General features: G+C 42.5%; 1 protein-coding gene across 24 annotated transcripts in view; it reads left to right on the top strand.

Annotated features, from left to right (window-relative positions):
• LOC109628648 (Rap guanine nucleotide exchange factor (GEF) 6) overlaps positions 1-20590 on the top strand; it is a 131095-nt gene extending 110505 nt beyond the window's left edge. For 16 of the 24 annotated variants that reach the window (XM_069510122.1, XM_020085869.2, XM_069510117.1 and 13 more), the window contains 13 exons: positions 3986-4153; positions 4268-4483; positions 5616-5827; positions 6362-6485; positions 7561-7584; positions 9239-9459; positions 10244-10417; positions 10695-10841; positions 11177-11296; positions 12815-13076; positions 14728-15272; positions 16280-16597; positions 17071-20590. In XM_069510122.1, coding sequence (XP_069366223.1) covers positions 3986-4153; positions 4268-4483; positions 5616-5827; positions 6362-6485; positions 7561-7584; positions 9239-9459; positions 10244-10417; positions 10695-10841; positions 11177-11296; positions 12815-13076; positions 14728-15272; positions 16280-16597; positions 17071-17093 — 2554 coding nt within the window. In that variant the 3' untranslated portion in view covers positions 17094-20590. The remainder of the gene's footprint in view (positions 1-3985; positions 4154-4267; positions 4484-5615; positions 5828-6361; positions 6486-7560; positions 7585-9238; positions 9460-10243; positions 10418-10694; positions 10842-11176; positions 11297-12814; positions 13077-14727; positions 15273-16279; positions 16598-17070) is intronic. The other 8 variants (XM_020085871.2, XM_069510118.1, XM_069510123.1 and 5 more) reach the window with 2 other exon arrangements.
• The last annotated feature ends 3622 nt before the right edge of the window (positions 20591-24212 follow it).

Genomic DNA, 24212 nt, shown 5'->3' with positions numbered 1-24212 from the left:
AGCAGCGGCTCGTGTTCCTGGGGACACGGGGTACTATTCTGAGATGTAGTTAGTTCACTCACTGTAGCTTTGCAGAGCTGTAAATCATTTCCCTGAGTAAATGACTCAGAAAAAAGAAGAAAAAAACACTGCAGCGCTCAAGGAGCAGGAGCTCTGCTCAGAGCCACTGTCCCAATTCAGCACAATGATAGATCAAGTGGCGCTGCCCAAGTTGCAGCTGACAACCCACCGTGACGTCACACATGGTTTGTGAAGTGCTGTTTTAAAGTGTTGAGTTTGGCATTTTTACCAGCGCCATCTTGTTTATTTTTAACCATAAGTAACCATATTTAGAGAAGCGGGGGTGGAGTCTGACCGAGAGATCAAGGACACTGCAACCTGCACCCACTGGACGGTAGTAGCTGTTAATCTCACGGTGTCTTTACACCAACAAATGTTCATCAAGCTGTGTTTAGGAAAATTTTTCCTGATGTGAGAAATACGGTGATTTTCTCAAAGAGGACTTAAAGAAACTGACATATTCTTGCAACCACTGGAGTCGCCCTCTGCTGGTATTGCAAGAGAATACAAGTTTCAGACAATGGACGAGTAGTCCACGTCCATTTTTATAAACTTTCTATGGTGCTACCCTTAAACACAAGCTGCAGTTTGTCTGATTTAAAACTAAAACAACAGTTTGTACTTGACAGTGAGCTGCATGTGATGCTGGTTAAGTGCTGCCATGACATTTTAAAAATTCCCTTGCGTTTTCTGCAGAAGTTTCTACATCACTTACTTGGACCTTAAGTCTTTGAGTGATGTGTGTTTAATTTGTTGCACCATAACACTGACAGTGTGTGTTTTGGTTTTGACGTCTCCCAGTTTGTTGCACATCAGACTGTCTTCTCGATGCCAGACACGTTCTCTTTTAAGATGAAAGTTAGTAGGACATGAAGGATAATTGGACGTCAGCCATGAAGTCTGCTTTGGAAAGAATCCTCCGTCAGTTTTTCACAGTTGTCTCCCTCTCTTCTCGCCTCCTGTGGTCCCTCATCAGTCCCCCCCAACTAGGTTAGCATAAATATTTCATCCTCCGTCAGGGGCGGAGGCCTCGGCAGACAACATGACACGTCTGGAATAATTCATACACATGCTCGCATGCACAGGCAGCCATAGATACAGATACAGACATCCTTATTCACAGGCACGCATTCATATACATTCAGATGTACTGCACTTACACAGTCGTCCATATTTGTATTCAATGATTTAACTTGCATTTGAAGCATGTATTCTTGCAAAGGAAGTCTCAAACATGCGTGTACACAGTCTAACACATTCCCAAACACACTTACTCACTATAAGACTCTTGTTTGATGGATGGCCGAGCTGCAGAGGTAAAAAGCAATTTTTTTTTATCAGTATATGATCATACGTATGTAATGTGAGACGTGCACATGCAGTTTCATCCAACGTCAACATCCAAAGACAAAGACACAACATGCGTAAAATCTAATTTAATGCATTTACCAGGATTTGCATGTTGGGCCGGGAAGGATCCATCTGGTGGAGCCTCCGCTGCTCGGTATGGAAGGACACATTTGACGGCCGCATTTGGAGGAGCCTTTGAATTGCGACAGCCTAGTCGTGACGTTTGACATAATTAGTCTACAAATGCAGTTTCCAAAGGATGCGGTCCCTGACTTTAGACACAACAATTTACTATCCAATACCACTGCAAGGACCCATTTACTATGCAATCTCAGAGCCCATCAGCTATCATCTGATGACAAATTAGCCTCTGAGGGACAGTGGCCAATAATTTTTGGGCGTCCGGTGTAGACAGCAGATATCTGGGCCAAGAACTCTGTCTTCCGTTCACCTTACACTTTCGAAGGCCTGTCTAGTTTCTTTTCTAACAGTTAAACATTTCTCCACGCAAAACAAATCTCTATTTCAATGTGTCATTGTGCCTCTTTCGCTCTCCACACGGACTGTTCACCCGAGCGCAACCAAAGCCTGCTCAAACATGATTGGTCAAACTGGAAATTGTAACCAGAAGGCTTCCGGCCAAAGAATCTTGTCCCTCGCCAACAGATTCTGCATATTCATATACATAATTCATATTTGTAAATGTAAAGAGTGCTAACCTGATGTTATTTTACAACAGTGGGCTCTACAGGGTTAACTGTAGAGCTATGAGCAAGCAGCATCTGTAGATCTCCACTTTTAAATGCATATGTCTGTATTTTTCTTCATCTCCTACACTAGTTGTTATTTCTTACAAAGTAAGTATTTGCCTTTAGTGATTGTGTATCTTGTTTCTCTTACTCACACACTGTCAAACTGGCAGTAGTTTTACAGATATATATGTATGCACACTTACACATTGTGCAGTGTCAGCAGGATGTACATGTAGTATGTATTCAGCACAGTTTGCAGTAGTTGTATTTATCAGGAGCAGCAGGCAGATCCATCTTCTCTCCCTGCATCACACACCCAGTCCTCCTCCCCCTGTGTCTCGCCCCTCAGATGACTGACAGGGGGTCTGACAGGGGACCGGCCGAGGCTTCTCCACTCTGCCAAAATACATATAGATGCAGCTGGGGATCCAGAGCCCACACACATAACACACACACACCCACAAACCACCACTGGCTATTTACAATGGCTTGGTTCCAGTCACTTTGCCTCGGCCCCGATCTACTTAGCACCACTTTGTCCATCATTAATTTAATCTCCTCTCCTTTCCTCTCATCTCTTCACTTTGTCCTGTTGCCTCCTCTTTCCTTCCCAGTCTTCTAGTTCTCCCTCACGTCTCCTCACCACTTCTCTCATCTTCTCTCCTTCCATCTACCAGGATGCAGATGTGTCTTCTTTATTTGGTTTCTGTGTATTTTTGAAGCACCTACACGTTCTCAGAAAATCTTAAAACGTCTTAAATCTGCCTGATGCAGCTCTGTAGGTCTTCAGTTCTGCTTGTGAGCTTTTAGAAAAATTGTGACCTGTTTCCTAATGTGAACCAAGTCTTGTGCTTGATACTAAACTTAAACTCTGCTTGATTTTCTCACCTCACACCCTCACATCTCATGTAGCTGCTCTTCTTTTCAGATCTTGCAGCAGAGTAACAAGGAGCGGATCACAACCTTGCTAACACTTGGGGGTGGGGTTTTTAGACTTATAAACATATAAAAGCACATAATGAGGTTAAAGAGATGGTTTGCTGCTGCACGCGCTGCCAGAAAAGTGTTGGAGATCAGACCTAAAAAGAAAAATGGCCCTTTTTTCCTTCTTATTCATGTGCCTGCCATCCTTCGTACCTCTCTGTTGCTGAGAGCCTCTCTCTGCTCCGTCCCTCTTAACACCAAATTGAAATATGGCAGAAATTTGTCAATATAATCGGAGCATTTTTCAACCTCTGCTCAAACTAATCTTAAGCTGGACAAGCAAAATGTGTCCATTTAAAATGAGACGTGAATGAGAGGGCCATTTCGGAGATTTATCTGGGTTTCTTCTGGAGATAGAGCCGGCTGACAAACTGGATCCTGTCCACCCACTCGTCTGCCTCTGCAGCCTGTGTTAAGGCATCAGCGGAGATGCTGCAGCTCAAAGTCTCTTCTGTAGCTCTAAAAACGCACATTTTACCATCATAGAAATATAATTGTATTTTACATCCTGCTTATCTCTTTATGGTCACTGTCACTTGGCCCCCCTCCCATTCCAGCATTTCTTTTCATTAAGTGGTTTCTCAAATATTACACACATTGTGGGTGTGAAAAATTGCAGAGAAGTGTGAGATCATCAGATCATTTTTACTAATGAATAACTTCTTACGAAAACTAAGGCATTATATATTGGTTTTCATTTGTTACAACAAGATGTAATGAAAGAAGCTAGACTTTTTTTCTTTGTGACACTGAGCTATTAAAAGAATAAAAACACAGAAATTATATTTTGACCTCATAGAATGATTCAACTTCTTCCCGCTTCTTCCTCTGCCCTGCAGGTACTACCTGAAGAACAACATGGAGACAGAGACGCTGTGTTCTGACGAGGACGCCCAGGACCTCCTCAGAGAGAGTCAGATCTCTCTGCTGCAGCTCAGCACCATGGAGGTCGCTGCCCAGCTCTCCATGAGAGATTTTGAGCTCTTCAGGAACATCGAGTCCACAGAGTATGCGATCGTTTAGCATTTTGATTGAGAATATGCAGGAGGTTTTTATTGCTCTGATAGCCTAGTATTATATTTGTTGCAAAAATGACTCTCATTCTTTGTCATGGCTCCCAGGTACGTGGACGACTTATTTAAGCTGGACTCGTCAGTGGGCAGTGGAAATCTGAAACAGTTTGAGGAGGTGATCAACCAGGAGACTTTCTGGGTCGCCACAGAGATCCTGAAGGAGCCCAACGCCCTGAAGAGGATGAAGACCATCAAGCACTTCATCAAGATCGCCCTGCATTGCAGAGAGTGCAAGAACTTTAACTCCATGTTCGCTATTATCAGGTGAGCTCACTGCTGAAACGGTCTGAGTGTGAGTGTGTAAGTGTTTGTGAGTGTGTATCGACTGCTTAAATTGTGTCGTGTCACATTGTTTCATCATCAAGTCGAGCAGTTGCACCAAAGCAGGATTCTTGTTCAGCGATGGCAGCGAGTCTTTATTCCATGTCCCCTGACAGCTTTTGTGTCAAATGAGCTTTGGCTTCTCGCCTCTTTCCCTCACATCCTCCAGAGACTCATCCTCACCTCCTCCCCTCTGCCTCCCTCCCTCCCTCTCCTGTCGTCTCACTGAATCAGCCCCGAGTCGCCCAAACCACAGAGACTCTGCAGCCTCACACCATTTAAAACCAGACTCCCACAGCAACAGTTGCTGTTTGCAGCTTGTTGTTAATTTCCTCTGGCCTCTTGTTGTTTGGCTGAACCCAGAGGTGTGATGGTACTTAAACCTAACAGTATCTGTGTGTATTCATGAGCTAGTGTAGTGTTGTGCACAGGCTACTATTTTTACCATAATCAATTTTTTGTACATTTTTATGTACAGATTATGAGTAGAGATTGGATAACTGCAGCATAAATGTCTCCGTAGATGCAAATATACTGTGATTGACAAAGTGATTTCTGCAACACAACGTTCTTTCGGCTTGTTTTCCTACTGTGCCAAGAAAGATATTTAGGCCGTGGTGGAAACGCAGGAAAAAAACTGCTCTGCAGGGACCTTTTAGTTCCTTGAAAGGGACTTCTGCATACTTTTGATCAGAAATGTGGCTCAAGAGAGCAGAAGTAAATGATGTGCCTGTCATAATTCTGAGTCGTATGGAGTCTCAAGTGCCTCAAGGGGTCCTCTTCTCTTGAAAAAGAAAGAACCCACTAATCCAAGATCTTTAGTTCAAAAAGTGGTAACTATTAATTTTCATATGGGGATTTGATTGGGATTTAGTCTTTTATATTGTATTGAATGATCATGCTTAAACCTTATTCGTTTCTTCCTTCTCCTCTCTCCTCATTTCCCCCTCCGGCTTCTTCACTTTTTCCTCTCCCGTTCCCCTCCCGCCCTCTTTTTACACCATAACTAATTTTTCTCTGCCTCCCTGCTTCCCCACGCTCTCCTCGCACCTCCTCCTTTCTCCCTCTCATGCAGCGGTCTGAACTTGGCCCCAGTGGCTCGGCTGCGGAGCTCGTGGGAGAAGTTGCCCAGCAAGTACGAGAAGCTGTTCAGCGACCTGCAGGACGTCTTCGACCCGTCCAGGAACATGGCCAAGTACCGCAATACCCTGAGCAGCCAGAGCATGCAGCCTCCCATCATCCCTCTGTTCCCGGTGGTCAAGAAAGACCTCACCTTTTTACATGAAGGTAAAAATAGGCTTTGTGGATAGAACTGAATTTCACTATGTGCATATTTTTTCTTTGCGTTGTTACTGCATTTCCCTGAGAGGTCATTGTTGATGCTTTACAAGTCATTCTGCTCAGTCTGAAGCTCCCTACTTCCTCTGTGTTGTGCAGAAGGTCGGTTTCAGGCTCAGTTTACTTCTGCTAAAGACTTCCCCATCTTGCATCAAAACGACCAAAATTTACTTCTCCTTAAAGATCATGTCTTTAAAAAAATATATATTTATGGACTTGTAAGGAAACGTTTATGTGATTGTGCAACATGCAGAAAATTCTTTAATGGCCCAGTGTGACTCAGAATAAAAGAAAAGACGACACTTTGATCTCCTGGGGGAAAGAGACCAGAGCAAAGACTTTGAAAATATTTCTTGAAAAATACTTTTATTCTGGCACTGCATCTTGTGAATGTCCAGAAATATGAATCATTTATCTCTTCTACATTGTTGACAGCCGACTTTACACTTACCCATTTGCATGCGTTACTTTTCGTCCTCCCAGGCAACGACTCCAGTGTCGACGGTCTCGTGAACTTTGAGAAGTTGAGGATGATCGCCAAGGAGATCAGACATGTGGTGCGGATGACCTCTGCCAACATGGACCCGGCTCTCATGTTCAGACAGAGGTTGGTTGTTCTGATACCACGATGCCTAAAAACCTTTTTCCTTTCAAGATTTACCATTTTCGATTAAGATGACTGTTGGAGCCAATTTTTCAGATATGTCACTTCAAGTTTTTCCAATTCCGAAGTAATGAATTTTAAGGTCCCTATGTGTCGATTTTTTTGTGATTATAAGATGTAAATGATTTTGGTGGGTCTTTATCGTAACAAGTTAAGTGGTTTAAAAAAACCTCCACTTATTTACTGTCAAGGATGAACTTCAATTGAAGTCTGGGTTTTTTTTCATTTATTTCTCTTTAAGTTAAATCATCTCTATGATCTGAACATCTTTGAAACTGGCTCTTCCAGTTTTTCATCAGTCAAACTGTAACAAACTTGATGCTTCTCAGAAAGAGGCAGGAATGTTGAAAGTCATGCATTGCAAAGTAGTTTCCAGGTTATAAAAATAAAGACAAAACTGTGTGGGCAAAAAGGGAACCACTACACCATACCTCCACCAGCTGACCTGGATCCTTCACTAGAGGATCAGGAACACACTTGAGGTCTTGTTCGATCAATTCCTACTCACTTCCTGTCTCGTTTGTGACTCTCGGGTGTTTCGATTGCATTCCTCAGCTGAAATGTAACTGTTCGATCACCCGGGGCACGGTTCACTGGGAAGAGAGGTAGAATTGATGCCAACCGCAGTGTGTAGTTTGTATCACTCCGTCTGTGTGTGCGTCTCTCACAGTGTCACTGCTGCAGAGCATGACTGCCCCCTGCAGACACTCTCTTCATACTGCAAGACATCATAGATATGTTTTTCACTTTTTTTTAGACTTTAAATAAATCATGTAGGACTAAAGTTTTTCCAATGTAAACACAGTTTTGATGAGTGCGTGATGCACAAAGACACCACACACATTCCTCAGGTTGATATGGGGAGATGTCCTATGTCTGGTTGTCCTCCCATCGCCCATCATTGACTGTCTGTGGTGGCATGACCTCTACATAGTCTTGTCTCCTCCCCCCTCCTCCCCCCATGACCCTTGAACTTGTCTTTAAGTCACGCTTCAATCTTCACACCTCTTGCTTGCAGGAAGAAGAGGTGGAAGAGTTTAGGGTAAGTTTGTCCTGGTACTGGTTTCATGCTGTTTCAGTCTGGACGGGCAAAAAAACCCCACCCCCCACTGCACCCCACCCCCCACTGCACCCCCACCACCATAAACTCTGCATGCTCCCTGACGTTAATAAATCGGTGTGCACCTGTGTGTGCCCCCTGCTTGTGTGTGTGATTAACCCTTCCATTTGCAGTGCCCATTCAGCTGAAGTCCATCATTGACCCATTCATTCCCCTGTCCATGTTCATAAGATTGTATGTTTTTGAGTCATATAGTAGCTTGAAATAATACTTTGAGTTTGTTTTTACCATGAGGTTGCAAACATGTTTACATGGTGACAATTTATTGTCTATATCCATATACATGTATAAATGTGACTCGTTTCTTGAGTCAGGGAGAAAGGATGAACTTATCTACTCGGATAAAACAGCTCCTCATGTCTTTTGGCATTTACACCCTTACGTGATGTCTAGAGTAGACTAGGGTGGAGGCTGGATACAGTGAATCACAGAAAATACACCTATCGACTGCTACTGAGAGAGGAGAGGCATGATTGGCTGAATGAGATCAAGGCATGATCTGATTGGAATCTTGAAAACGCACATGATCAGGTGATTAAGAGGCATAGATAGAGAGAGAATTGTGAATGATTGATTATGAGAAGGTTTTCTTTACTTGCGAGCTTCATTTGTGGAGCGCTTTGATAACTTTTGGTCCAAATTGGCCTAAAAGCTGAAGTTCATTTTTAACTTTAGGAGAAACCAGAAGAGGCAGGAAGTCCGTTAAGTAGCCACTCTGGAGCTTTCAGTCATATCAAATGATCTTCAGCAGCTTTGCACATCAGCTTTTCAACCAAAAGCACAGAGAAAGTCCTGAAATTTCAATTTGTACAATTCAATTGCAAAAAGACAAACTTCCCGTGCTGCTGATGATCATGTGATGTAACTGAAAACTCCAGAGCAGCTTCTAAATTAACCAACAGGTGTAATTGTGCTGTCAGCTGCTGATTCCATGGTAAAAATTGAACTTTGAAGCTTAAAACTCAAACCCAAACTTAAACAAACCATGAGAAATGTTGACGGATGCTATTTGACTCAGATTCTGTTTGTCCGTTTGCATCCTGGCATCATAATAATATTCCCCATATCAGATCTTGTGCATCTTGTTCCCTAACCCTTTTTGCCTCCAACTGACAGAATGCTCTGTTCTGTGATAGCATGGCACGCCCACAACAACTGCCTCTCTCCCAGTTGCATGGTCCTGTTTTTACATGCTATGCTCCAACACAGAGACAGATATACCGATTTAATATTTGAAGAGGTGGTGACAAAGCACTTGTACCTATTTTATTGTCGATTGTAGTGATTGTAGTTTATCCTTTTTTCCTTCCCTCTCTCAACCTGCCTGTTGTTTCCTGTCTTTATACTTTCATGCATTTCTTCTGTTTTCTGTCTTCATCTATCGTCCATATCTTTCTCAACATTTCATCTTCTGCTCATCCATCAACTATTTCTCTAAATTTCTCCCTCATCAAATCTATCTTCTACTCTTTCCTTCAATCTTTTACTTCCTCTCCTACTTCTCTTTCTTCCTCTGATTTCTTCTTCTCATCATCCTCCTCCCTCTTCTTCCTCGCTTTCTTTCCTTCATCGTCAGGTCTCTGAGTCAGGGCAGCACCAACTCCAACATGCTGGACGTGCAGGGCGGAGCCCACAAGAAGCGAGTGCGTCGCAGCTCGCTCCTCAATGCCAAGAAGTTGTACGAGGATGCCCAGATGGCCAGAAAGGTGAAGCAGTACCTGTCCAACTTGATGGTGGAGTCGGATGAGGAGAAACATCAAATCATGTCCCTGCAGTGCGAGCCGGCCTACAGCACCTGTGAGTTACACAGACCCAACACTGACATACTGAATAATATATAAACTTTGATCTTCAGCTCTACTTGGTTCTCAGAGGGACATTAGCACATGTACTGTGTGTGCACATGTGCCTGTTATAGAATCATTCAGAAGTACAAGTGCATTTGATTAAACATGGCCAAAATGTAGTTTAGCATTATTCAAAGCATTTTTTACGTACGTATTCTACATACGGACTAAAATGCATTGCAGTATTTCAATATTTTGTGTCATTTCACAGGGTCATAATAGAGTTGTCAGAGTAACCTTTACACAGGTTATATACATATCATTGGTTTGCACTGCCACCTAGTGTATTTAAAAACACCTTGCAGAAAATAACAGGAGGGAACTGATCCAGTCGATGTAACAGATACTGCAGTGTGTCCGATGTGTGTGGTATTGTTCAAAGCATCCACACAGAACCATGGGACTTTCTTTTCTTCAAGGTTTAGCAAAACTCACGTATGATAATTGTAACAGTGCATTGGCTCAATGAACTACCACATATCATATCTGTGACAGTGCCACAGTATGTGAAAGGCTGCACTTCATGGCTCCTGCTTAGGTCTTTTCCACATTCAGGTACATTTTTAAAGGTATACAGATTGATTATTTGTTGATATTTCACCAGCGCTGACATACCTCACAGTGAATACTGAACCACCTGGAACTGAACAGTAGTGAGAACTCAACAGTTAGAAAATGTAAAATGTTTAATGCTTTGTTCTGTTTACACATTTCTCTTCTTCGTGTGGTTTTAGTGTCCAAGAGCTTGAGTGAGAGACGATCCACCAAGTCGGACATGTCTCCGGTGTCTCTGCGGTCGGCTTTGCCGTCTGGGAAAACACAGAACCGGGTTTCACAAGTCCTTCAGGTCCAGGTCCCACTGAACCATCTACGAAAGAAGAGCACTGCCAAGGACATCGGCACACCGAGTGAGTACACCTGTAGACTATGTATTCATAAAGCAGTTTTACACTGTAAAATCAAGACAAAACTATCCAGCAAAATAAGATTGAATAAAAAGAGGTAAAAAGTAAAAAAGAGCATTAATAAACCCTTTTAAACCTTTAAAACCATTAAAAAGCCTAAAATCATCATCAAAGTACAAATATTCATACTAACACCTCATTCTGTGTTATGGTTGTTGGTGTATAACAGACTCTTAAGTTAATTTACCTTTTTGTAAACTTGTTTCTTCGGCTTCTCCAGACTCCAATTCTCCCCAGGTGGTGAAGAAACCGCCGGTGAACTCTTCAGACGAGTGGAGCACCAAGAGACCATCTGATGACACCGTCTCCACCATCTCCTCCCTTCACTCCAGCCCCACAGTGTCACCGCAGGGCTCTCCACGCAAAGGTCTGCAGTAACACACTGTGCTTTTCACCCTGTGTGTTTCTATCAGAGGAAACTTGCCCTCGGTGAAGACAGCCGAGAGTAGATGTGGTGAAACGTCACCTCCAGGCAGTGATGAAAGTTTTAAGCAGGAACCTTGTCTCGAGTAAAATTCAATGCATGTAAAGTTTTGTGTTAAATTTATTGTTATTTCTTCTTTCTTTCCTTTTTGTTACATGTTTTTTGCCATTAATCTAGTCACAGAGGACCTTGTGTGCACCCCCAGCAGCCTTTTCTTAACTTTGAAAATAAAAGCATAACCTTTATTTCCATCTCTCACTTTCCACTCTCCTTTTCAGTGGGAGGCGTGGCCAAGTCCCAGAACTCCAGCCAGATGAACTTGTCGGGATCTTCATCGTCACTGACCAGCGACGCAAGCACAAAGGCCGGCACCGTCAGCCTGCGCAGCTACGGCATAGGTGGGGCTCTCCTCCACAAGAGGATCCTTCTCATGACCATGCAGCAGAGACAAGAGAGTAACAGGGAGAAAGAGAATCAGACACAGGAGGTGGAGAAGAGAACTGAAGTGGAAAAAGAGTCAGAGCAGATGATGCAGGTGGAGACAGAGGTGGTTCAGAGAGGAGCATTTCCTTCGGGGCAAAGACAAGGGAGAAGGCGAATTTTACTGAGGGCAAGTACAGAAAGCCCCGCACAGAGATTGACAGGGGTGCATCGGGTGCTTCACACTGGTTCCCCTCTCACTCCTCCAGGGCCGGTACCCTCGACCCTGTCACCTCCCTCCCAGCCCGAGTTGTTAATGAGCCCAAAGCCCCCAGAGTTCCCCAACAGGAAAAGGCTCCTTTCCCCATTCAGAATGCTGAGGAAAAGAAGTCAGTCCAGGGAGAACCTAATGCCAGTCAGGCCACATCTGGATGGTGGGGAGGCAGCCGGTAAGGTTGAGTCCTCCTCACCCCAGGATGAGAGACAAGGACAGGCAGAGAAGAGAGCCAGGAGGTCGCTCAGCCCCAACCCGTTCCTCTGGCTCTGCGGGGGCAGACACACCAGGAGGGAGACTGATAGAGTGATCGATCAGTGATTGATCCAGTCACGTCCTGAGTAAAACTGTGATTTGAGGGAGGTATTTCAGAGAGACTTTTAGTTGAAGTTTCAGTAAATTTTGAGAATCTGCCACAAAAAATTTGTTAAAGAGATGGCACATTTCATTTTTGAAGCACCAGTGTTACTTGAGAGTCAAGAGTTTCAGTTCCATCCATCGTCAAAGCAGATATGAGGAAGTAGAGCAACAAACCTGTTTCCAACATTTCTTTGTTTTTATAAATCTGTGAATTTTTGTTAATCGTTGTGATGTTGACCATTTTGTTGACGTTTCACTTTGCAGCTTCTTTCAAGGTCAGATTTCAAAATGCATTTTCCTAAACATGCATTAATGTTCAGTGTAAGTTTCAGTATGCAGTGACATGCAGGTCATTTACTGCCATGTTTATTTCATTTCCCTGGAGTTTCAGGTGATTTGATTCAGCAGGTTTTTCAACCTTGAGCCCAACAGTGTTCTTGACAGTCGTGTCTGTTCAATGTCTCTTTTTCTCAAGTGGTCACAGCCTTAAAGTTTCTGTAACCACATGTTATAAGTGTTTATACACAGCTGTTCACAGAAAAAAGTATTATTTCAACCACATTAACTGTGTTGTTATATTTTTGATATTAAAAAAGTCAGAAACTTCGTAATGTCTATTCTTAAATCAGTGTAACAGGTTGTGTTCAAACTAAGTGTCACAGCCAACCAGAGTAAAATTCATTCATTCATCCAACTTGAGGCTGCCTTAGGTAAAAAAGACTCTATCACTCAAAGCCATTTCTCCACCTTCTCCTATTTTCTACTCTTCGGCCTTTGCATATGTTCATTCCATCCACGTCCCTTATTATTTAGCATTTTCTTCTTTTCAGTTTCACAAAACTGTTCCCTCTCCTCCCTCCAGGTTACGCCCTGCTGCCACCTGGTAAAGCAGACAACCTGTCGGACTCCAGCCACAGCGAGATCTCCTCCCGCTCCAGCATCTGTTCCGTGGACTCAGTGCCGGCTCCCGGGCTCGAAGACCGGTGTAACAGCAGTAACAGAGCCTGTAGCATGCCGGCTGCTGTCACTGCCACAGCCACCGCGACGACAGCTGCTGCAGTTGTAGAGAGCACAGCAGCGACACAAGCACACTCAAATGCTGATTACAACCAGCCCAGCACAAGGTTGTTATACTTAAATTCATCTAATCTGTCTGGTTATGTTTTTTAAATTTGTGGAAACAGAGCATCTGCTTTTTCTTTTTTTTTTAAAGCCAAGATCTAAATTATCAAGTCAATGTTTTTGTATGCACTTAAGTAGCAGGTGTCCCTCAGCTTTGACCTACAAAACAGTGTCATTATCTAAGTGAGAATCTGGGTTTCCCCTGCTACTTATCCTCTGGAGATCACTAACCAGGTTTCAACTCGTCCTTTTTTATGCATACACGTGTGACAAAGAGTTTAAAGTGATGCTGTGACGGCTCAACAGCAAGATGAGAGGAAAAAGATCCTCCTCATATCGATAGTTAAACCATTACAGGAAGCGAACACGACTCCAGGAGCCACTGGAATCTTAAATGAGTCACTTACTACTTTCTGACTCTTTCTGAATTCAGACACATTCGTGCTGCAGGGTTTTCTTATGGGAGTCTGTTGCATCTCTACAGTACTGAAGGTAATCCATGCGTTCCATATAAGGTCATGGTCAGGGGAGAAATGCTAATACTGACCTGCTGTATTTATACACAGATTTAGAGTTACCGGGTTACTGCAGTGCATGATAACCTGAATACGAGTTTCTTGAGTGCATACTGACTTATTGTGTATCAGTCTTTATAAGAATTTTTAACTAATATTCACAACAACTACCAAGAATTAAAACCTTTGCTGATAAGGTGAGATCATATAAGGTGGTGTCAGTGCAGAATCCCTTTTAGCCCCTTCACTTTTAGTGTCACAGGTTAAATCCATAGGATTCTTATCAACATAGTAAATCGCAATTTTTTCTAACACAACCAGTTTGGGGGTTTACCAAAGATGGAAATAATCAAATCATACAAATAAGCCTCATTCAAACGCGACTGATATGACTTCCTCCCTCATATTAATGTCATTTCAGACATGTGGATGGTTTTACCTTCAAACTGGTCCTACACAAACATACACACACAAACGCATAGACATCAGGAGCCTTCCCCAGTAGCCAAAAAGACACCGCGCACACACACACACACACACACAGTCTGTTACCTTAAGCCGCTTCTCGATTTCCACTCCCAGCTGGATCCCAATTATGTCCTTTCCTCATTAAAACTAAGAGAACAGGAAGTCGTTAAACACACCAGGTTTTTATTGGCGTCCCACATTTACTGCCCTCCTCTCTCCTCCCTCTGTCCGTTAACAGCGTTTCGTTTTTCACGCAGGCGCCTTTTTAATCTGGCTGAGTAAACAACAAACCCCTTTTTTATTGTCTGCTGTTTGTTTATTGTTCCTCCATGATCAGACCGTTCTGTCTCATAAAGAATGGACTATAAAATATCACCGGACAAAACAATCCGTCTGCTTCTCTGATATTATATTACCTTGGCAGCCTTGCTGTTTAATAACGACTCTGTTTTTATGAAATATTGCTGGGTTTCATTGAGTGGATTATTTGTCCAGTAAAACGCTGTCAGTGAATCAAACTGCAGGTTTATGAAAAGGAGGAGAAAAAGTTTTGTTTTTTTTAAAGCCCAGACCTGGTGATACATCAAATCCAAATGTTTCTTTTCTGATTTTGTAAATGTACAGACAACAGATGACCTTTGATTAAACCTTTCTCTTTTATCTGCTCTAGTTCGTCGTCGACAGCGAGAGGATACGTGACGCGAGCCTCTACCTTCACCTCATCCATCTCAACTGAGGAGCTGACCCCAGACCACACCTCTCTGGACTCAGTGGCCGACAGCGGCCGTGGCAGCTGGACGTCCTGCTCCTCCAACTCCCACGACTCCTTCCAGAGCCTCCCCGCCTCCTCCTGCCGCCCCTGGGATCACGGCATCCACGGACACCCGCTCTCCCTGCCGCACACGCACCTGGCTGGCTTCAAGCACACGCAGCTGGCCAGGCCGATAGCGGAGGTCGAGGCCGCGGGTCACGCGTGGGCGAGCGAAGGTGCCGCCAAGCAGCACGCCAGAGACTCCAGCTCGGAGCTGTCCAATCAGTCGCGGCAGAGCTGGGCATCGTCCAGCTCGCTGTCGGACACCTACGAGGGGAATTACGGGACGATAAAGCGGCGAAACACCTCAGAGCGCCCCTCCTCGCCGAGCAACGAGGAAGGAGGTCAAAGCACAGACCCTGCCTACAAAACGGTGACATCAAGCACAGACAAGGGCCTGATAGGTGAGGGATCAGGTTGCGAGTTTGATTCCCTGTGAACACAGTGTTACAGTGTTCAGCTCTGTCGCCGTTTAAAGTTCAGTTCGTAAAGCTGCACAGATTTTCATTCAGTGAGACATCGGCTTCTAATATTAAATATGAGAGTGGCTGCTCACATTTTGTGTCAGAATCACATGAACTAAATCAAACTGTGTCTCGCTGTTTTTTGAATTAATTACTGCAGCTTCCTGTTGCTTGATTTGCTGTAATTCTCAAGTGAACAGCTGCTAAATGATGCTGTTTGGCTCTCATCTTTTAGATAATGCGCCAAACAGGTCTAATTCTTGTCACTTGCTGGTTCTGCAGCTGACAGGAGCGTCCTCATCGCCCACACTGTAAATTTGTTCGAGTCTAGTTTCATTATAAACTGTAGGAATATGAGAATAATATAAACTGTTAGACAGTTTTTGACTTAGACTAGTGGATAAACAGATAATGATTGGACAAAACCGCTGATAATCGATTAATCGTTCGGGTCAAGCATTCTCTGCTTCCAGCTTCTCAAAATTAAAAAAGAGTTAAATCTGCTGTAATTGTTATATCTTCAGAAAACAAGCACTTGGCTCTCTATGAAAAATGATGACGGGTATTTTTCACTGTTTCCTGATGTTTGAGAACCAAACTATTAATCGATTATTCTGATATCGGCAGATGATTCCTGAGTGAGTGTGCTCATTAGTTGCAGATCTAGTTCTGTCTGTATCTGCTGCATCCATCTCATCCGATTTATATTTTCTTTTCATCTTCGACACATTTTGCTGCATGTATAGTTGTGTATTTCGTTAGTGAAACATCACGTTGATTTTATTTACCCATTATTTTCTTTTGTTTCCCACTCCCCCCCTCACTACAACTATTCCATTCCTTCCTATTCATTCCCCTTCCCCGTCACTCCTCATCCCTCACTTCCCTTCCTCTTTTCTCCACTCCCCCCCCCCCCTCCTTTTCTTTTGATCTGCACCTCCATCCAGTGTATTGTGTCACCTCCCCCGCCAAGGATGAGCGTTACCGTGCTCCCCCTCCCACCCCTCCAGGCTACCAGGGTCTGGCTCTGGGGGATCTCGGCCTCACAGACGGAGTAGTGGGTGGGCCCGGAGGTCTCGTTCCCAGGCCTCCTCACCTCAAACCTCCGGACTACAGCGTGGCGCTGCAGAGGAGCAAACTCCTGCAGAGCCCTGGAGCAGCAGGCAGTTTGGCTGAAGCGCGGAGGCTGGCCGGTAACCATCAGGGCTACTCCAGACCGCCCAGCATCTGCCTCCCACCGCAGGAGCTGGCCGACAGTGAGGATGGTACGATCCTTTAGGATGATGACATGATGAATTAACCGATACAAAAACATTTATTTATTTCTCCTCCACCAAACAACAACATAAACAAGACTTAGCTCTTGGTTCTTACGTGTTAGTTGACTCATCAAATCTGTTTTATGACCAAAGTCTGACAAAAAAAAGATTTCTAATATAACAAATTGTTTCTCTTTTTGACTTGTTGCTACTTGAAGGATTCACTCATCCAAACAGACACATGTCCATGTTTTGTGATCACAATGACACGTTTATCTCTGTGCTCTCATTAGTTTTTGTCTAAAGACAATGATCAACTTTCATGTTCAAGTTTGGCCTGATCAATGTCTTCGGGACTAAACCTGGAACATTAATAGTAAAAACTGTATTTTAAGACTCTTAAGGGAGTCTGGTGAGTTCATCAGCAGCACGTTGGTGTTTTCTCTCTTGACTAAACATCATCTTCTTTTGTCTTCTAGATGAACAAGTGTCAGCGGTGTAAAGGAGGTGACGTCACACTCACATATTCTCACTCATGGACCAGGTCATGTGGATCAGGCTTTGGACTAAGTTAGCAGCCTGCCGCCACTTCCTGTCAGAGCACATTCTCCACGCCTTCGCCCCACAGATCCTTGTGTGACACCACCATGGACCATAATGCACCTCTGGACCTCATCCGATGGTTCATGTTACCGCTCTCGCCACCTCCAGGGACTCATATCATCGTGTTTTTTAAAAAACGATTCAACAAAACGAAGACGAAAAGCAGGATTTTTTTTAAAACTCAGAAGAAAAGGCAGCGTGATGCGGTCGCATCGCGCTCGATGGACGTCACAAAATGGACAAATCTACGAAGGAATGAGAGACAGTGACGATGCCTCATGAGTAGAAGTCAGCCTCCTTGGAAACAGACCACCATGTACCTCCATTTTGTGCTGCCAGCTCTCTTGTCTCTTTGTTTTTCACAGTTTTAAAGTTGTACAGCGATTTTTCTTTGTATAAAGTTTTTCTTCTTCTTCTTCTTCTTCTTTTCATTTGCATCTTTGAGCTTTACAGAGTTTTTATATGAGAACAGCGAGGAGGAGCAGACAAAGGGATTGAGCGACAAAACGCTCGTAGGACTTTTTTTGATTTTTTTGCTGTTTTTGTTGTCTTCTCAAAAGAAGATGAATGTAGACGAATACGAGACAAGAAAAATGACTGATATTGAGATTCCAGGCCTGCCTGGCACTGATAATGTACATTCACATGAGTAACATCAGTTCCAATGCACAAATAAACCAACTTTATTTTCCCAAAACCAACACGTGAGGTCAGGAAAGTCCTCAGGTGCCATAAAGAGCCCCTCCACATATTCTCTCCTTCCTCTTTTTGGAGAAATGAAACAGAACTAACAGAGAGCACGTCTGTTTGTGTTTAGCACTTATTGTACTTTGTTGAGCTTTTATAGTAAAAAAAAAAGAAGACAAGCAGCATCTCTCAGGCGTCTCTGTGTCGTGCTCTCCTCTCACCTCTCTTATTGCTCGTTCGGTCTGATGCGAGGTACTTTAGCCGCATGCTGCCTCCTGGATGTTCCATAAAAAATAAAACTATATCGTAACTCTTTTTTTTTTAATGAGCTGAAGAACAAGCGCTTCGCTGCTTCCCGTAGAGTAAAACACGTGCTGTTATTTTTATTGCACAAGCTACGACAGAAACGATAAATTAGCACTGAGTGGCCACACAACGTGCATGCGTATACACTCACACACTCACTGAATCTGTAGTTGGTGTGGTAAGAGAAAAAGGAGGGTGTTTACACGGATGCTTACACGTTTTGTTTACAGTGTTTATTATAAGACTTGTTGTCTATTGAATTACGAGCTGAAATGTTAGTTCTACAGGTTCACTTTGAAATTGTACATTTGTTTATAATGCAGCAGGAATATGCAGACGCAGCGTTAACGTCGACTACTTGTACCTCTCTCATCTCTTTTTTTTTTTTTTTATTGCTTCATGATGTATAATTTTTCTCCTCATGATGTATTTTAACGCCCGGCTCGCTCATTCGCTGTTGATAGTAGAATATTTAAAGGATGTGCTTGAGAATTGCTTGTGTTCAGACATTCAGAGCAACGTTTCTGTAAAAAGCAAAATGTATTTTTATGTGTTGATCAGCGCTGCAGCAGGGGGGGTGCAACTGGAAGTTACTGGACGTTTCTTTTCCTTCTGCCGTCTGTCTCGCGCAGAGTGACGCTTCTTTTGTTTTGCCACACAAAGACTTGAAATGATTATTGCTAATATATACAAGGCAAATATATATATATATGAATTTATACATATATATTTTTGTTGGTTCTCTGCCATAAATTAATGTCAAGTGATCATGTATAGATGAGAGAAGAGAGTCCTCTATAAATGCTATTTTTGAATATTTTGTTATAAGAAATGATCCGTGGCTGTGATTGCCCTCCGTCTGTCTGTGGGCAGGAGTCTGAAAAGGAACTTTGAGTTTATCCTTATCCTCGTTCTTGACATGTTTTTTTTTTTTTGTCCCTTCACACTCTGTTGTTGGTGCCATTTCTGAAATGTCTATAAGTGAAATTGCTGCTGTGTTTTGGGATATGACTGTGTGTGTGTGTGTGTGTGTGTGTTTTGAAATTACATTTGCGAGGATGTGATCAACATAGAATTTAAAGAAAACCCATTTAGATGCAGTCTGGGCTCAGAAGTCATTTTCAATAAAAGCCCTTCTTATTTGCTCTCGCCTGCAGAAAGGTGGGCCCCTCGTGGGGCCCCTGCTGTCTGCATCATGGCACAAGGTGAATTCATTCAAACTCAGATTGGATAATTGAAAGGAGTTTTTAGATGCTATTATATTCCGGTGTGTTTGAACTGAACAGCCACAATGCCACGTTCTCTCCGATCCCTTCCTCTTTCTCGTCTATGTCACCTCAGCGGGACTCAAACTGTTTTTCCTCCTCACAGTCGTCCTCCGATGGATTTCACTCCATCGCTTCAGGAACTTTATGAATCAGCAGAGTCCACTGTGACCCCTGAGTTTCTTTTTATAATCTGAAAACGATCTCGATGGTAGAAACTTTGAAACAGACTGAGAGTCAAACTGACACCTCCTCTTTTTTTTTTTTGCACAACTGTTTTACTCAGATTCTAAACCACAAATCAGTATTAATGTTCTGCATAGATTTAAAAGAAAACTGGCCCGTGCTGCTTCTGTTAGTCGCCCCGGTCGTGAATGATGAGGAGTTCAGTCAGAAATCGTAAGATTTTTAAGCTGCTTTCAAACGTTGGATCGGGAGCAAACAGTTGTTTTTTTCTTTTTAAATGAAACGTCGGCACATGATTAACTCTTTGTTGATGTAGAAGTTATAATAGAGTTAGTTTTGTTCCTTGTCTTTGCTCTATTAGCACTCCACGTGCTCCTCTCGGTTTCTTTCAGGGCTAAATTTCACTCAGTAAACCTCTGTCCTCCTCGCTTACATACGCTCGGTATGTTTCCATGGAGAATCTGACAGTGAGCAGCTCTCGACACTGTGAACACAAGATTTTTGTGTTGTGAAAGTGTCACCCCCCCTCACAGCTTGATGAAAACCTGCCTGACTGTCATTTAGCCCCAGTGTCCCGCCGCTGTCCCTGGAATGCAATAAGAGAGATGTGAATGTGTTCGATGTCGACATCTTTTTTTGGCATTATTGCAGAAATGCACAACAATAAGCTTAAATGTGGTGACTGTGCTGCACAATCTGTACAAAGAGGTATTAACTTGGTCTGTGGCTTAAAGTTTGCTTTTGTCTCACTTCTCATAGCGGTCGTCAACTTATGTCTTTTAGAAAGACAACATGATTTTTGCTTGTACGCTTTTTATGTATTTTTTACGAGTGACTGTAAATAGTTGTTATATTTTTGTTTAAGAGAATGTTGAAAAGGAAAAAAATGACCTTTTATTTCTCCAAGTCTACTGATATGAATTTGGACAATGAATAAAATAATAAGCAGAAAGGATCATGTCTTTATTTGTGGGCGGAGTTTTGGTTAACAGTGATGTTCACGTCATGGTGACACCTGAGGAAAGATATTATTTATATCAATGAAAGTCTGGACCACAATCATCAGAAATCAATATCATCAGTATTGCAATATAATATTCATCAATAGAGATGTAACAAGTCCAAAATGTTTCAGTGGTGGGATATAACGAAGTACATTTACTTTGTTATTGTACATTTTTCATGTCTCTGTACTATGTCATCTATTTTTTTGGTCCCTCCTCTTGCAGCAGCAGCATCACTGGCAAGTATTTTTACTTTTAAAACTGAAATATGTTTTAAAGTGAGTACTTACTTTGAATCAAATAGAAAAGTTAATGTAGTACTCTTACTTGAGTAGAATGTGTGAGTACTTGTATGTTTGTCGCTCATAAAGAAGAGTTTCAAACCACAACCTTCAAAAATCACTGTTTAAACTTTAAACAGAAATGACGATGTGATATTTATCATGATAGGATGTCAAGGAAGAATCTTCTGATTTAATTTTTGGCCATATGTTTACAGCCCTACGTCTCTTCTCTGTCACACTTTTCAACTGTTCTCAGTTCTGTCCTCTCGCCGTGTCTCCACCTTCTGCTGCATTCAGCTCAACATCAGATCTGATCAGAGATGTATTCGCCGTCGTGCTGCGTTCAAGGTCAGGGAGCTTTTTATTACTCATTAAAGGTTTACTGTCACACAGAGGGGAGGGAAGTCACGCTGCTCAATCTGTCTAATGTGTGTGTGAGAGAGGAACAATACTCCAGGCTGTGTGTGACTGTGTGTGACTGTCTGTGACTGTGTGTGACTGTGTGTGACTGTGTGCTGCCTTTCCTCTGCAGATGCATGTGTGAAGGCTAAACTGAGAACTAACCTTGTCTGTGAGTTTCTCATAGTCACAGGTTTGATACCGGACCTACCTCCCATCATGAGACTGTAAACACCAACTTTTTATCATTTGTAAAGCAACTTAAACTTTGCTGGACTGAAAATCCAAACGTGAAACGTAAAACTATACTAAAATTTCCGTAACATTTATCAGAAGATCATTACAGTGTTCCCAAATGGATAAAGGCCTCTGTCCCACTCTCCTTCCGATTTCTCTTTCTCTTCACAATAAAGGTGAAGTAGTTTATCTGAGATTAACGTGCAGATGTGTAAAAGATCAGGAGACTGGAGAGTGTGGGAACATGTCGACCACATGTTCCCACTGTTGAGGTTTTAATGGTTTCAGGTGTAACTGTGACACAACTGCTCTGTTTTCAATGTCAAGAATAAATGTTAAATTTCTTACAAGAGAGAATGGGAGAGCACCAAAGTCCCAAAAGTCCCAGCAGCCACTGGGGTCTAGACGTCTAAAGACCATTTTAAAGCTCTGGTTGAATTCTGGTAGCTGTGGAAATTGAGTTTGGATCGATTAAAAAGTATTTTTTGTTTTACCTTACTGTCGGACCATTCTGGTACTTTTTGTTTCTGGGTTTTGAGAAATCAAATGGAAAAATATAATTTCTGCCATGGAGGTGATAACAAAAAAGTATGTGCTCAAATACATTTACAGAATTCAGCAGCAACCTGGAACTCTAGAAGACAAAGAATCTAAAATCATAGAAAAACTATAGAGAGACTAGAAAATGTCCAATTAGATTATAATAGTTTTTCTAGAATTACACCACCACTTTCTTTAGTAGTAGTAGATCGGTCTTACTCATCACCTTGTATATTTAAATGCAGTGTGGCTTTTATGTCACAAGTATAATTGTGATGATATTTAGCTGTTCAGCAAACTCAGGTGTACGCTAAATATCACTGTGCACCAAAGTCACACAGGACGACACAGACCCACGAAAATCTGACGGACTCAAACGACATTTAGTAAACTCTTGCTCATCCCGACTCTGGACAGCATCTGAGCTGCTCTTTACTGACGCTGCTCCTCTTAGTGTAATGAAGACAGGTCAGGGTGCTGTGGGGGCGGGGGGCGTGTTAACCAGCATGTTCAAAGAGCGGCTCTCTCCATTTCAGAGAGAATATTCCACAGCCATGAGAGAAGCCAAAGTTCAGCTCCGAGTGGGATTCAGTGGGAAATTACACACAGCTTCAATTATACATCACAAAGAGTCAAAGAGAAATGCTTGGATGGGGGGGGGGGAAATATAGGAAGACGTGAACTTGTACTTGGATATTTGTGAGGACCATTCTGAGCATAGACCTTACTAAGTGAGGACATTTTGAGAAAGTGAGGACCGGCCAAAATGTCCTGACTTTTTCAAAGGCCTGTTTGAGGGTTAAGACTTTTAAGGTTTTAAGATTAGGGTTAGAATTGGGTTAAGGTTAAGGTAAGGGGCTGAAAATGCATTATTCCAGTGAGTGTTCTCACTAAGATAGAAGTACAAGAGTGTGCGTGTGTGTATCACACCTCTCTCCTCTGTTTCGTCTTTGAAGTTGTGACTTTGTCAGGAGCAGAAGCCGAGAGCAGGAGGTGGGAAAACGGAAGCTTTACCACCTGAGGGTTGTGTGCACACATGGGGGGTTTGGCTTTTAGCATATTCCTGTCTAAATTAAAATTTGTGAGGCAAAACAGTTCGGAAAGTATTCCGTCACCTGTACAGCCTCAGCACCGCCCTTGAGCGCATGTATAGTCTGTGAGTGTGCATTTGCTCTCACATGCATTGATGAGGAATACGTTGGTTTTCCTCATGTGTTGTTATCCCTCAAGTATTTCGTAATTTAAAATCTCGATTGTTGCCTATATGCCTTGTTATTGTAGTTTTAGCATGAATGAAAAGTTTGATATCTTGGAGTAACCCTACGATGACTCAGTGCTGCGCTGCCATAAAACTGGAGGACTTGCAAAAGATGTCCGTACAAGACTGTAAAGATTAATGGTGAAAATCGAAGCAGCTGGAGTGTCATGGCAGCGAAGCAGCAACCATGAAACCTCTGTTTCATCATTTCCTGTCTCCTCCATGCTGACATCTCCCTCCACTTCATTTACCATCTATCCCTCCCTCCATTAATGAAGCTCATTTAATAGGTTAATTTAATAAAGGATCAGCACTTTCACTCAAATTGTCAGAGTGTTAAAGAAGAGGAGAAGGTGAGCAGTCAGTGTTTTATCCACCGTGCTGTAAAATAAGGGATTTCATCCAATACCAGTGAAACACTATGAACGGCCTATGACACTTTCCTCTCACACACAGACACTACTATACAATTTCAACAGTGTTGACATGAGGTGTGTGTATATATATATATAAATATATATAAAACCCTTGTGATAGAAAAATTATGAGTTATTATAACTTGAATTAAAAAAGTGAATGTGATTTACATAAAATTTAAACATACATTAATATCTTTTCTGTATTATTTTATTCTGTTAAATAAAAGTTTTATTATCGGTGCAAGCGATTAACAAAAACATCAATACCTACATTTCTGTGAAAGGGACATTTTTGCAGAGACATGACATGAGGGGATCGATAGAAAATCAGAGGCAAAGATATCATTGTCCTGGGAGAACGTGTAAATGTCAATCTTTTTTTCTTGCTGCATATAAATGAAGATTTGTCCTTTTCCTTTTTATCAAATCTTCT

Source organism: Paralichthys olivaceus, chromosome 15 (genome assembly GCF_024713975.1).
Source record: "Paralichthys olivaceus isolate ysfri-2021 chromosome 15, ASM2471397v2, whole genome shotgun sequence".
Classification (NCBI taxonomy): Eukaryota; Metazoa; Chordata; class Actinopteri; order Pleuronectiformes; family Paralichthyidae; genus Paralichthys; species Paralichthys olivaceus.
The sequence above is the reverse complement of the archived record's forward strand: the minus strand, read 5'-3'. Positions and strand labels throughout refer to the sequence as shown.